This window comes from Gobio gobio, assembly GCF_949357685.1.
Source record: "Gobio gobio genome assembly, chromosome: 23".
In the NCBI taxonomy this organism is placed as follows: Eukaryota; Metazoa; Chordata; class Actinopteri; order Cypriniformes; family Gobionidae; genus Gobio; species Gobio gobio.
Window position 1 is genome coordinate 13,117,694 of NC_137119.1, and position 13,464 is coordinate 13,131,157.

At 40.2% G+C, this 13,464-nt stretch overlaps 1 protein-coding gene across 2 annotated transcripts in view; it reads right to left on the bottom strand.

Annotated features, from left to right (window-relative positions):
* Positions 1 to 2,711: 2,711 nt before the first annotated feature.
* Positions 2,712 to 13,464, bottom strand: part of galnt11 (UDP-N-acetyl-alpha-D-galactosamine:polypeptide N-acetylgalactosaminyltransferase 11 (GalNAc-T11)) — a 33,247-nt gene continuing 22,494 nt past the window's right edge. For both annotated transcript variants that reach the window (XM_079806684.1, XM_079806685.1), the window contains exons 9-12: positions 13,101 to 13,316; positions 11,257 to 11,361; positions 8,868 to 9,005; positions 2,712 to 3,932 (exon numbers count right to left, since the gene is read on the bottom strand). In XM_079806684.1, the coding sequence (XP_079662810.1) occupies positions 3,801 to 3,932; positions 8,868 to 9,005; positions 11,257 to 11,361; positions 13,101 to 13,316 (591 nt within the window). In that variant the 3' untranslated portion in view covers positions 2,712 to 3,800. The remainder of the gene's footprint in view (positions 3,933 to 8,867; positions 9,006 to 11,256; positions 11,362 to 13,100; positions 13,317 to 13,464) is intronic.

The window sequence follows — 13,464 nt, forward strand, 5'->3', positions numbered from 1 at the left end:
AAGTATTCACAGGGTCAGTCAAAAGAACAACAACATCAGGGCCCACTTCCCTAACATCCTTGGAAGAAGGGTAAACTTTAGAGAAATGTCCAATCTTACCACAAGTACGGCATTTGGCCCGGGCGGCTGGGCAATCGGCAGCGTTAGCCAGATGAGTTTTAGCTCCGCATCGGTAACACACGCGATTCGCTCTCCGTGTAGTGTCATCCACAGGTTTTGCCCCCTCAGAATGTGCCATGCGATTCTGTGCCTATGGCTGAAGGATTTAGAGGCTACAGCATGAACTGAACTTTGTGCATTGAGCATGTCCGAATTTGAGAGTGCTTGTTCTACTTGACATGGAATAGTAATAGCAGAGTCCAGAGTCAGCGTTGGTTCTAGCAGGAGTCTGTCTCGCACTGCTGGGGCATATGATCGTTCGACCTGCTGATCTCGCAGCATTTCACTCTCCATATCAGCATAAGCACATGATGAAGCTAATTCCCGCAGAGCAGACAGGAACTGTGGAATAGTCTCGTCCGCACGCTGCGAACGCTATCAAAAGCAGTGTCGAGCGACCACAACATTCACCTTCGGAGTAAAATGATCCTCCAGCGCTTTCATTGCCTGTTCAAATGTAGTTCCAGTATTAGGCAACGTGTAGAACAGCCGCTGGCCTTCAGTACCCAAGCTGTGTAGTAATACAGCACGTTTCCTGGCATCAGGCCACGAGCCTCCAGCAGCATTAATAGCAAGCAAGTAATTCTCAAACATTTTCTGCCAGGTAACAAAAGGAATCGCAGGCTCTCCATTGCAGGGCAGAAAAGGCACAGGCGGAGGCACGGCACCCATCGTCGCCAATTTGTTGTGTTTTGTAGCACTCAACACAAGACGATTCTTCCTTCAGGCTCTTTATTTTTAACACTCCTTACGGTAAACACACTCACATGGAACACACTCTTCTTCTCTCCTTTTTCATATTACAGTTGCGTCCCAAATGACGCACTATACACTATATACTCATCCATGTAGTGTGTGAATTTTATAAGGATTTTGTTATTCAACATTGGAGTCTGATAGCCCCTTCCCCTCCGCTACTTAATTAATGTTGCGACAGTTGAGTGCACGAAGTTTCCAATATTCCACACTTAGTTTTTTTCTGTTCATTTAGTGCATCATCCGGGTATTTAAAGTACTTTTTTGGGGGGGGGAATTTTCAGTGTGAACCAAGCAGCAACCTTCCGGTATCTCTCTTGAATCCAACACGGAAGTGACTTAAACTGCAATTCATTGACTGGCCGCTAGAGACATGCTCCAAAAGGGAGTCAAATCTGTATCTCCCCCATGTTAAAATGCTCATCTTTACAGCAGAAAAAACATGTTTACAGGTACAAAAAGTGGTATTGGTCTATACAGCTAATTTTGCCCTTCATGACAACTGGGGTGGGGGGGGGGGTGAATTTTGTGTTTATTTATAACTCCTCCGTTTAAATTATATTAAGCCTTAAAGTTCGGCATAATTAAGGGCGTGGCCACTTGAGTGATTTTGCCATGTGGTCGAGCTAGGCAGGCATGGTTTCAGCAACCAGGCACCTCAGCTCCACCCACGTCCCGCCTCTTTGTCCATTTTCAGTTATCCAGGAGTGACGCACGGTGACAGCCAGCTCCACTTTGGGCTTCAAAAATATGGAAGGCCAACAGGGCCAAAACGTGTGAAACTGACATGTAAATACGTGTTTACATGTCAGTTTCACACGTTTTGGCCCTGTTGGCCTTCCATACAAAAATATTCTTCAGACACCTACGGGTGACGTCATGGATGTCCATTGTTTTAGTCTTTGCCAATATGGCAGAAAAAGTCCCACCTTCTAAATAAAAGAGCCGATCACTGATTAATAAAGTAATCGCGTCACTTGAATGCACATGCAGGCTGGTCTAGCCTGTAAGTATGCTTTTTGTTTTTGACACTATTGAAACATAAGAAACAACATTTATGGGACAGTTCATGTCATGCTGATTTGAAATATGTCATTTAATTGTGTTTTTTAACATTTTAATGTTATTTAACTTCACCTGTTAGTGAAGTGAATTACACTGATTATCTCTTCATCACGGCACCTGTTAGTTGTTGGGATATATTAGGCAGCAAGTGAACATTTTGTCCTCAAAGTTAATGTCTTGGGTCCAGGACAGGTTTGAAAACCTCTGTTCTGACCTGATTCAACTCATCAGCTCATTAGTAGAGACTGCACGAACTAAATTGGGTGTGTTTGATAAGGGAGCAATACAAAATGTGCAGGGCTGGGGTGCCTCCAGGACAGTTGTTAAGATTTCAGGATTCCCCCAGTAGTTAGGACATGGTCTTGGATGCCCAAATAGCTGCCCGGAGGCGTTGCAAATATGGCCACCGTGTGAACAGATTTTCATTAAAAGGGACTTTGGACAATTTCACGCTTGTATCAAATGTCCGCCTTGCGCAGCACATGCTTCACCTATGATTATTGTCTTCGTTTATTGTTCTTTTTCTGATCATCGTTAATTTATTTATAAATGGATTTATTTTTCTATGAAACTGTTGGCTGACAATAAAACACATTTAACTAATCTTAATTGTCAAATTAAATGATGTAATTTGAGAGTAGGCATTGGTCCACCCCATTTCGCCAAGGTCCACTCACTTGAAAATGTCTGGCCTCGGCACTGGTGAATCTACAAAGGCTACAGCCAAAAAGAGCGTGAAGATTCTCCCCAATGTTTATTGAAAGATTTCAACATGATAATTAAAATACTTTTTATAGAAAACTATTATGATCAGTCTTTGTCTCAAGTGAGTGTACACCATTCAGATGACTCTTCACAAAAACACTTTATTTCCTACTGTGTAAAACATTTTAAATTAAATCTTTAACTGTTGAATGTACCTTTGAAACAAAATAAAAACATGATTGAATGTTATATTCTTATGTCACTGTTTTTACAATTTCCATGTACAAAATGACAGGAAGTGCAGTTTACATTCACATTGGACTTTCAAATAGGTACGTACTTTTATCCATGAAAAAACAGTCCATGTAAAAAAGTTCATTTGAAATTTTCAGTCAGTCCAAAATGATTGAGATGAAAAATACTGTCCTTCGACCCATTTTCCAAACTACTTGTCCTAACACTAACTGTAGTAAAGTAGCTTACCAATACTGATTTTATTCACTAAGCTATTTCACTGAACTCCTCTATATTTGAATGCCAGCAATCATAAGAAATCCAAATCCATTACAGAACGACCCAATTAATTTACAGTTTATTAAGGTCAAGGTAAATCCAGTGATCATTAAATCAAATAAAATCACATAAATGAAATCAAAATGACAGGCTTATGTTAATTTGACTGGGGGAAAAAAAGACAAATACAAATATAATGCTAAGAAATGCTGCATTCAAAATGATGATTAAAGACTATGGTTACATTTAACACATCTAACATCTGTAATAAAATGAAAATAGAATTTATCTGTGCAAATTGTTTACATTTCAAAGAGCAAATTAAAATGATTAAAACTTAAAAATACTTGAATAAACCATTTTTAAAATACTCTCCAAAAAAGTATTTGTTTCTGAGTAAAGAACACGAGTCGAGAAAGCTTCAGACCAAGGCTGAAACTCAATGTTGAGCTCAAATCGTCGTCCTCACGACGCTGTTACAGCGGTCAGGACCAGCAAGGGTCTGTTGTCCATTTCTGAGCTGACGGCACTGTGGCGGTGCAGTTCAATCCCCAGCCAGAGGGGGCGCTCTATACCAATGGTTGCTCACACTACCAGCATCTTCAACCCTCCAACTGCCACTGCTGGGACCGGGAATCTTCACAGATCGCCATGGCAACATATCCTTTGACGCTGAGAGGGTCGGCAACAGCCAAACACTGGCCCACTGACACCTGATACAGCCACTTATTTTTCTGAGGACAAAAAAAACAACAATTTGTTTTAAACATTTTAAAAAGATTACTTCATACAAAGCATATAGGAAGTAAAGCACATGACAGGGCATTTCTAAACAAGAGAGGCATACAGCATAACATCATGACCACTGACAGGTGAAGTGAATTACACTGATTATCTCTTCATCACGGCACCTGTTAGTTGTTGGGATATATTAGGCAGCAAGTGAACATTTTGTCCTCAAAGTTAATGTCTTGGGTCCAGGACAGGTTTGAAAACCTCTGTTCTGACCTGATTCAACTCATCAGCTCATTAGTAGAGACTGCAAGAACTAAATTGGCTGTGTCTGATAAGGGAGACAGCAAAATGTGCAGGGCTGGGGTGCCTCCAGGACAGGTTTGAAAACCACTGCGTTAGAAGCAGGAAAAATGGACAAGCGTAAGGATTTGAGTGAGTTTGATAAGGGTCAAATAGTAATGGCTAGACGACTGGGTCAGAGCATCTCCAAAAACTGCAGCTCTTGTGGGGTGTTCCCGGTCTGCAGTGGTCAGTATCTATCAAAAGTGGACCAAGGTAGGAACAGTGGTGAATCGGCGACAGGGTCATGGGCAGCCAAGGCTCATTGATGCACGTGTGGTCTGATCAAACAGACGAGCTACTGCAGCTCAAATTGCTCAAGAAGTTAATGCTGGTTCTGATAGAAAGGTGTCAGAATACACAGTGCATCGCAGTTTGTTGCTCTGACCCCTGTCCACCACCGAAAGCGTCAACAGTGGGCACGTGAGCACTCCAGACTGGACTACCGAGCAATGGAAGAAGGTGGCCTGGTCTGATGAATCACGTTTTCTTTTACATCATGCTTTTACATACCTGGGGAACACATGGCACCAGGATGCACTATGGGAAGAAGGCAGGCCGGCGGAGGCAGTGTTCTGCTGGGAAACCTTGGGTCCTGCCATCCATGTGGATGTTACTTTGACACCAAAGTACCACCTAAGCATTGTTACAGACCATGTACACCCTTTCATGGAAACGGTATTCCCTGGTGGCTGTGGCCTCTTTCAGCAGGATAATGCAAAGCAAACATGGTTCAGGAATAGTTTGAGGAGCACATCAACGAGATTGTGGTGTTGACTTGGCCTCCAAATCTCCCAGATCTCAATCCAATCGAGCATCTGTGGGATGTCCTGAACAAACAAGTCCGATCCATGGAGGCCCAAAACTGCCACTTTTTGGCAGCAAAAGTGTGACCAAGACAATATTAGGTCAAATTATAGGTCATAATGTTATGCCTGATTGGTGTATACAATAAGCATTAAGTGTACATTACGGTTTTAAATGGCTGTCACATTACTTTAACACATCTGCACAATGGGCAAGATTTTCAACATAATGCTTAAAATATAAATTTGGCTTTTTAAAAATCTAATTCAATCAAAGAAATAATATATTACTTGGTTATCAAAAACCTGGCAGTTGCAGCCCTAGTGCACTAGAGTAAATAGAAAGAGTAATAGAAAACCAACAGACCCGACAGTCATGACATGCATGCTGCTGATTTTGTTTAATTGAATCATTAATTGAAAAGAGCGTGATCAAAATAATAGCAGTGTGGAGTTCAATTAGTGATCAATTAGAGGTTATTCATTCTGTGAAAAAACTGGTGTCAAACAAGTGGCCCTTATTTAAGGGACTAAGGCAGCTTATATTGTACTGTGCATTTCTCTCTGAAAATCTGAGTAAAATGGGTCGTTTCAGACATTGTTCAGAAGAACAGCGTACTTTGATTAAAAAGTTGATTAGAGAGGGGGAAACATGTAAAGAAGTGCAGAAAAAAACAAAGCCAGAAAGACGTGGAAGAAAACTACCATTCGAATGGATCGAAGAACAGCCAAAATGGCAAAGACTCAGCCCCAGGGAGATCAAAGAAAGTCTAAAGTTACCTGTGAGCACTGTAAACATTAGAAGACACCTATGTGAAGCCAAGCTATCGGCAAGAAGCCCCCGCAAAGTCCCATTGTTGAAAAAACGACTCGTGCTGTAGGGGTGTGAACCTACACCTGTCTCACGGTTTGGTTCGGTTCGATTACGATTATCATGCCATCGATTCGGTTCGATATCACGATGCACTGCATCCTCATGTATACAATTTTGCCAGTCAGTTATACGAACTGAACCTTTAATTTTATCTGCTCAAAGAAAACACGCTTCTTGAATGTATCAATCTCAAGTCTGGGCACAGAAGACAACAGGAGCATTTAGAACAAATACATAAAATACTAAAAGCCACTTCAGGAGGTGGTCTGGGCCACATTACAGTTAAAACTAAAGACTAAATGCATCTGGTTGTTGAAATCACATATGCAGATTTTACTCCTCGCAACAATGCAAAAAAAAGAAATGATGGGCTATATAACATTTTATAGCCCGATATAAATAAAGACAGCGGTACTGAAGCACACATCGCCGCAGACGAGCAAGCAAACGCACAAACAACCGAAAGTAAAGTTGTAGGTGCTCAACATTCAATGATATTCATTAAAAGTAAAGAAACGGAATGATCTTACCAGTGCTGTTGCCGCGCTCTTTCCTATTGCGGTCTTTGATTGTGAAATTAGCTGATGACTAATAAAATGCAGCTCATATCTGTTGTTTTCGGTAAAGTTAACTCCATTAAAGGGATAGTTCACCCTCAAGTTGTTCCAAACCTGTATGCATTTCTTTGTTCTGCTCAACACATAAGAAGATATTTAGAAGAATGCTTGTGACAAGGCAGATAGAGCAACCATTGACTACCATAGTATTTTTTTCCCTACTATGGTAGTCAATGGTTGCTCTATCTGCCTTGTCACAAACATTCTTTCCTCTATCTTCTTTTGTGTTGCGCAGAACAAAGAAACTCATACAGGTTTGGAACAACTTGAGGCGGTTGACAATTTTCATTTTTTGACAATTTCAATATTTTGTGGTCTGATGAAAGCAAGATTGTTCTTTTAGGGCAGGGGTCTCAAACTCATTTTACCTGGGGGCCGCTGGAGGTAGACTCAGGGTCAGGCTGGGAATATCAAGTATTCCACATAAAAAGTGTTTAAAGTATTCTAAAAAAAAAGTAGCACAACTGATCCAATCTTCTCAATCTTTATTATTAACAGTTTTTCAACATGAATGCTTCTTCCGAACATGAACTGTTCCTCTGAATTTGAACTTTCCTTCTGAACATGAACTGTTCCTCTGAATTTGAACTTTCCTTCTGAACATGAACGGTTCTTCAGAACATGGGCTTCTCTTGCCTACTCTATTTTTAAAAACATAGCCTATAGAAATTAATTCATGTAATATGAAAAAGAATGATTGTAATTTTATTTTAAATAATAGACCAATTCAAAGCAAGGCCGTAACCAGGTCAAACAGAACAGTGAACAAAATTCTAGGTCTAATTCTAGTTGGGAAATAATATTTTGGGACTATTGGTAAACTATATTTGCGTCAAATTTATATTATAAGTCCCGAGATTCTTAGCATAAGTGAATAAATACATAGATCCGCTGTCAGCATTTGAATTCCCTAGTGGTCTGGTGGTAGAATTTTTGTCAACCGTGTCAAAGGTTCCAGGTTCTAATCCGCCCTCATATAGTTTTTCTTCATTCACATCAAAGATGTTAATCAATGATTGTATATTAAGAGCAGGGACACGTTTGTGTGCATTTTGTTTTGTGATTTCACCGGAAAGAATAGAGTCTCTCTCAGCAACGGCATTAAGCGATAGATTGACGCGCTCGTCAGTGTGTGAAGACTGTGCAGTGTGCACGAGCCAAAAGTTAGACCACATTCGTTTTTCTACTGTCTGATCAGCTTCATTCGTCTGTTCCTGTCAATCACGCGGTGTCAACCAATTATACTGCATGAGGGAGAGGCGAGCCAACGCTCTCTCTCTCTCTCTCTCTCTCTCTCTCTCTCTCTCTCTCTCTCTCTCTCTCTCTCTCTCTCACACACACACACACACACAAAGAATGGAGCAAGTGTGGCAAGCGCTGCACACGCAATGACTCCGCAAAAAGGTGCTTTTCAGAACAACGCACGGGCTGCACTAACACTAATCTTTGATGTCAAGTAGGGGGCCACGAGTTTGAGACCCCTGCTTTAGGGCCTAGGGGCCAAAGACAGTTTGTCAGACGACCCCCCAAATACTGAATTCAAGCCACAATACACTGTGAAGACAGTGAACCATGGTGGAACAAACATCATTATATGGGGATGTTTCTCATACTATGGTGCTGGGCCTATTTATCGCATTCCAGGGATCATGGATCAGTTTGAATACATCAAAATACTTAAAGCGGTCATGTTGCCTTATGCCGAAGAGGAAATGCCCTTGAAATGGGTGTTTCAACAAGACAACGACACCAAACGCACCAGTAAGCGAGCAGCATCTTGGTTCCAGAACAACAAGATTAACGTTATGGAGTAACCAGCCCAATCCCCGGACCTTAATCCAATAGAAAACTTGTGGGTGACATCAAAAATGCTGTTTCTGAGGCAAAACCAAGAAATGCAGAGGAATTGTGGTATGTAGTGCAATTGTCCTGGGCTGGAATACCGGTTCACAGCTACCAGAAGTTGGTCGACTCAGCACAGCACAGATGTGAAGCAGTTCTCAGAAATATTAGTTCAGTGATTGATAAGAAAGCTAAATCTTCAAGCGTTTATCAGTTTATACAGTAAATGACTTTGTAAAGAAAAATGCAGCCTAATATTCCTTTTTCTTCATTTTCTGTAAAGTAATAACACATTTGATCTGAACTGAATGTTTTGATTTAGAATAGAATGTGCAGTGTTCCCATTTGTGTGTATTGAAATATTGAAAAGTTATTATTAGGATTTTGAGCTTTACTCACTTTTTTTAAACACTGCTATTATTTTGAACACAACTGTATTATGGGAAGATTTCTCACCCCCAGTGTCCACTGTTGAGATCCACCTGAGCCGTGACACTTCATGAGGCGTGGCGGGTCAGAGGAACGAATCTCAGACATGTCCAAACACAGCAGCCCGGCTAGAATTAACTCATGTTCCTCATCATAACCCCATTCCTGCAAAACATCAACACACAGAACGCACAGGTTAAAATAGGGGTGGGCGATTTGACCAAATTTCACGATATGAGAAATGTTACTTTTTCCATGACAATATATTTATTTGTTGTTTTATCTCATTTCTGTTATTAAAATAAGAAAAAAAGAAGCTAATTACAGCAATAAAACAAATACAATATGTAAAAAGTTTATCACATACAATAGATTTTTTTAACATAGAACGAGTGCCTAAATAAACAAAACCAATTGTTAAAATAAAATATTGCATAGTCTTTACTGTATGAATCAAAAAGTAATAATATTCTTATTAAAGCTAAAAAAAAGTTATTCAGTCAAGAGCAGTAAGATATTTTGTCTTTTGTTTCATTCACATTAATGAGACAGAGTAGCTGGTAGGTATATTAGGCTGCTGTCACTTTTGACTCGTTTCCACCGAACAGTACGTTACATTTACATTTTAAAATGATTTTCAAATAAAAGTTTTCTATTTGAATAATGGCGTATGATATATATATACTCCGTGTGGTCCTGTTTGGCATCGCAGCTTGACTCGTCTAAAATGAAAATATTGTTGTGGTTGCTCTGTACACATATTCTAGAAATCTAGACGCAGCGTAGCGGCAGAAAATGTAATTTGCAGCCAGGGTCGTCTAGCAACTCTCCGTTGGCTTGCGAGCTTGAAAAACCAAACTCTAGTCAGGCCAATCACATCGTGTATAGAGTCGGTGGGCGGGCTTAACATAATGACAGCAGAGCTGCGACGGTTCCGCGTGCTACTGGTGAACAGTGGTCTTTTGAATTGGCTTTGGCCGCGACTCTGGAAGAGTTGAGGTTAAGCTTTTCTTTGAGAAAATTGAAGTCATTCTTAAAAAAGGAAGATGTGTTCGGAGTTTTGCCATTTAATCTAAAAAAGTTTAATATATCAACTCTGCTTCACCTTCTTCGTTGCTCTGGTTGGTTGTAGCGCCATCCTATTGTGTGCAGAGGGAATTTGAAAGACAACCGTTTATCCCGCCCCTCAGATTAAGCCCTGCCAATGTGTGCTTGTCAGGCTACTGTACACATAAGCACTGTGAATTCTGTAACTTTTTTTAATGTAATGTTCTTTTTTAATGGGTGCTTAGATGTATATAATGTATTATATAACAGAATTATATGGACTCCTTATATTTAGTTATTTTGTGTCATTTTGGAGTCTCCTTGATCCTTGAAGCTTGCAGAAAATACAGTTTTGTGAGAATCACCCTTAAATCTGATTTGGATATAGCAAATTATGACAAAATGTATGTGTTTAATGAGATGAATGGCGTACAATTAATTTCACGTTAAGTGTGCGATTAATCGTGATAAAAAAATGTAATCTACTGACAGCCCTAAAATATATAAATAATATATGCAATTTATTCCTGTGACGGCAAAGCTGAATTGTCAGCATCATTACTCCAGTCTTCAGTGTCATATGTGACCCTGGACCACAAAACCAGTCATTAGGGTAATATTTTAAAATTGAGATTCATACATTATCTGAAAGCTGAATAAATAATCTTTCCATTGATGTACGGTTTGTTAGGACAATATTTGGCCGAGATACAACTATTTGAAAATCTGGAATCTGAGGGTTCAAAAAAATCCAAATATTGAGAAAATCACCTTTAAAGTTGTCCAAATTAAGTCCTTAGCAATGCATATTACTACTAATAATACATTTTATATATATTTACAGTAGGACATTTACCAAATAACTTCATGGAACATGATCTATACTTAATATCCTAATGATTTTTGCCATAAAAGAAAAATCAATAATTTTGACCCATACAATGTATTGTTGGCTATTGCCACAAATATACCCGTGTGACTTATGACTGGTTTTGTGGTCCAAGGGTCACATATCCTTCAGAAATAATTTTAATATGATTTGGTGCTTAAGAAACATTTATTATCATCAATGTGGAAAACAGTTGTGCTGTGTAATAATTTCGTGGACAAGAAAAAACCCTCAGAAAAGTTAGAAAGAACAGCATTTATTTGAAACTTTATTTTGAAGTTTTTTTCTTTCAAATAAAATCTTCATTTTTGAACAGTAGTGTGTTAAGTATGAGTCAACAATGAATACTGATGTATGACATAAATGAGCAGCCCAAAAATTCACCAGAGCTAAAAAAAAAATTATAAAAAAAATGAATCAGCACAATTCACTTCATAGCTGCTAATAATTCACAGAATGACAGCAGTTTGATGACCTGACCTGCTCAGGGTCCTGTGGGTCACAGTCTCTCACCACCACAGCGCCACCCTTCTGACTGGGACGCCCCTGTGCCACCAGACACTTATCAGCCAGCAGATTACGCAGCTGAGAGAGAACAGAAAAGAAAAAAAATATATATTTTTAAGATGAACATTTAAACAGTTTATGGTGAACTACAAACCTACAAAAACAGAAATCAGATGATATTCTAAATATTCTCTTACATAGCAAAAATAATGTGAAACATCAGTGCTTAATGAGTCGTCTGACCCCGTATTGTAGAAGAGCTGCTCTACTGCCCTCTGCTGTTTATACAGAGAGCTGTCAGTTCAGTTAATACTACAGTCTCTACATACTGTATTTTATATGAATAAAGAGCAATTTTAATGTAGAGATTAAAATCACACTCAATAGTGTGTCTATGTTGTGAGAGTCAAACCTAAAAACAGATACATTGTAGATACACACCAATGAGCCAAAACATAATGACCAAAAAAGATTATGCCTAAAAAGATGTTGGTCCTCTGTGTGCTGACAAAACAGCGCCAACCTGCCGAGCCATGGACTCCACTAGACCCCTGAAGGTGTGCAAATACTCTGGATTTCTCTGGCACCAAGACGCCAGCAGCAGATCCTTCAAGTCCTGAAGGTTGCGAGGTGGAGCCACCATGGATCGGAAATGTTCCAGCACATCCCAATGATGCTCAATCAGATTGAGATCTGAGGAAATTGTAGGCCAGGGCAACACCTTGAACTTTCCCAAACCAGTCCTGAACAATGTGTGCAGTGTGGCAGGGAGCATTATCCTGCTGAAAGAGGTCACTGCCATCAGGGAATACCATATTGCAACGAAGCCTGACATTTAGGTAGGTGGCACATGTCAAATTGAGGTCCACATGAATGGCCGGACCCAGAGAATCCCAGCAAAACGTTGCCCATAGCATCACACTCCCTCAATGCCACCACCATTACATGTTGTCATCCCAAAGTGAATCCTGAGGCCATCACTTCCCATTTTCAGAGTCCAAATTTCCTTTACATCACGTGGACAGCCGTGTATATGTGAGCCATTTACTGTACCCGGCTGTCCACGTGATGTAAAGGAAAATGGGACTCTTTGGACCAGATGACCTACCACTACTCCAGGATCAAGTTCTGATTCTTGCGTCCCCATTGTAAGTGTTTTTGACGGTGGACAAGGGTCATCATGGGCACTTTGACCAGACTGCGGCTACGCAGCCCCAAATGTTGTTACACATTCCTCCAATAACTTTCAATAAAATATTCTGGTGACTTGTGGCACAACAGACCTTCTAGCGGTCAGATCAGACAGGATAGCCTTAATTGCCCTTGTGCATCAATGAGCCTTGGATGCCCAAACCCCTGTCACCGATTTGTGGTTTGTCTCTCCTCATACCACTGTCCATAGGTTCTCACCACTGCTGACCAGGAGGCATCCCACAAGGCTTGCCCTCTCAGAGATGCTCTGACACAGTCGCCTTACCATAACAATTTGGCCCTTGCCAAAGTCTCTCAGGTCTATACTCTTGCCAATTTCTGCTGCATCCAACACACTGACTACAACCAAAACTCTAGTCATGAACACTGATCATCTAATCTACTCAGAATTTTTCGCTTCACTTGTGAGTGGTTAGAATGTTTGGCTCATCAGTGTATATTTAACAAATATTTTATTGATCTAAAATGACAATTTTCAATAGAATTAAATTGTCAATAGAAAAATAAAGTATGTGTTGTGAGAGTCGAACCTAAAAACAACAAACACATTCATGCAGTCATTTACACAAGATACTGTAAACATAAGGGTCAACATTAGGTCTTACCCGACCCCGCTGCAGGACTTTGGGTCTCTTCAAACCTTTGTTGATGAAGACAGGCTGCTGGGGCTTGTGTGGGGAGGAAACCTGCATTTCAGGATAGATATTGTCCAGGTACCATTTAAAGGTGTGACACTGCAGCCGCTTCCGGATAGCGACCCGCTCGGTGATGTCCCCATAGTCACGATTCCTCAGCTCAGGGCGCAAAGCAAAGTACTGCTCCTGATGGACACACACATTTGCAATATAAATATTCAATTATCAAATTTACTGAAAAGCATATGCAAGGCAAAACATTCTCGCAAAGGTAAAAAGGTGCGTTTACGTTGACTGTTGCGGTCAATTCCATACTCAAGCAAGTATTAAAGCC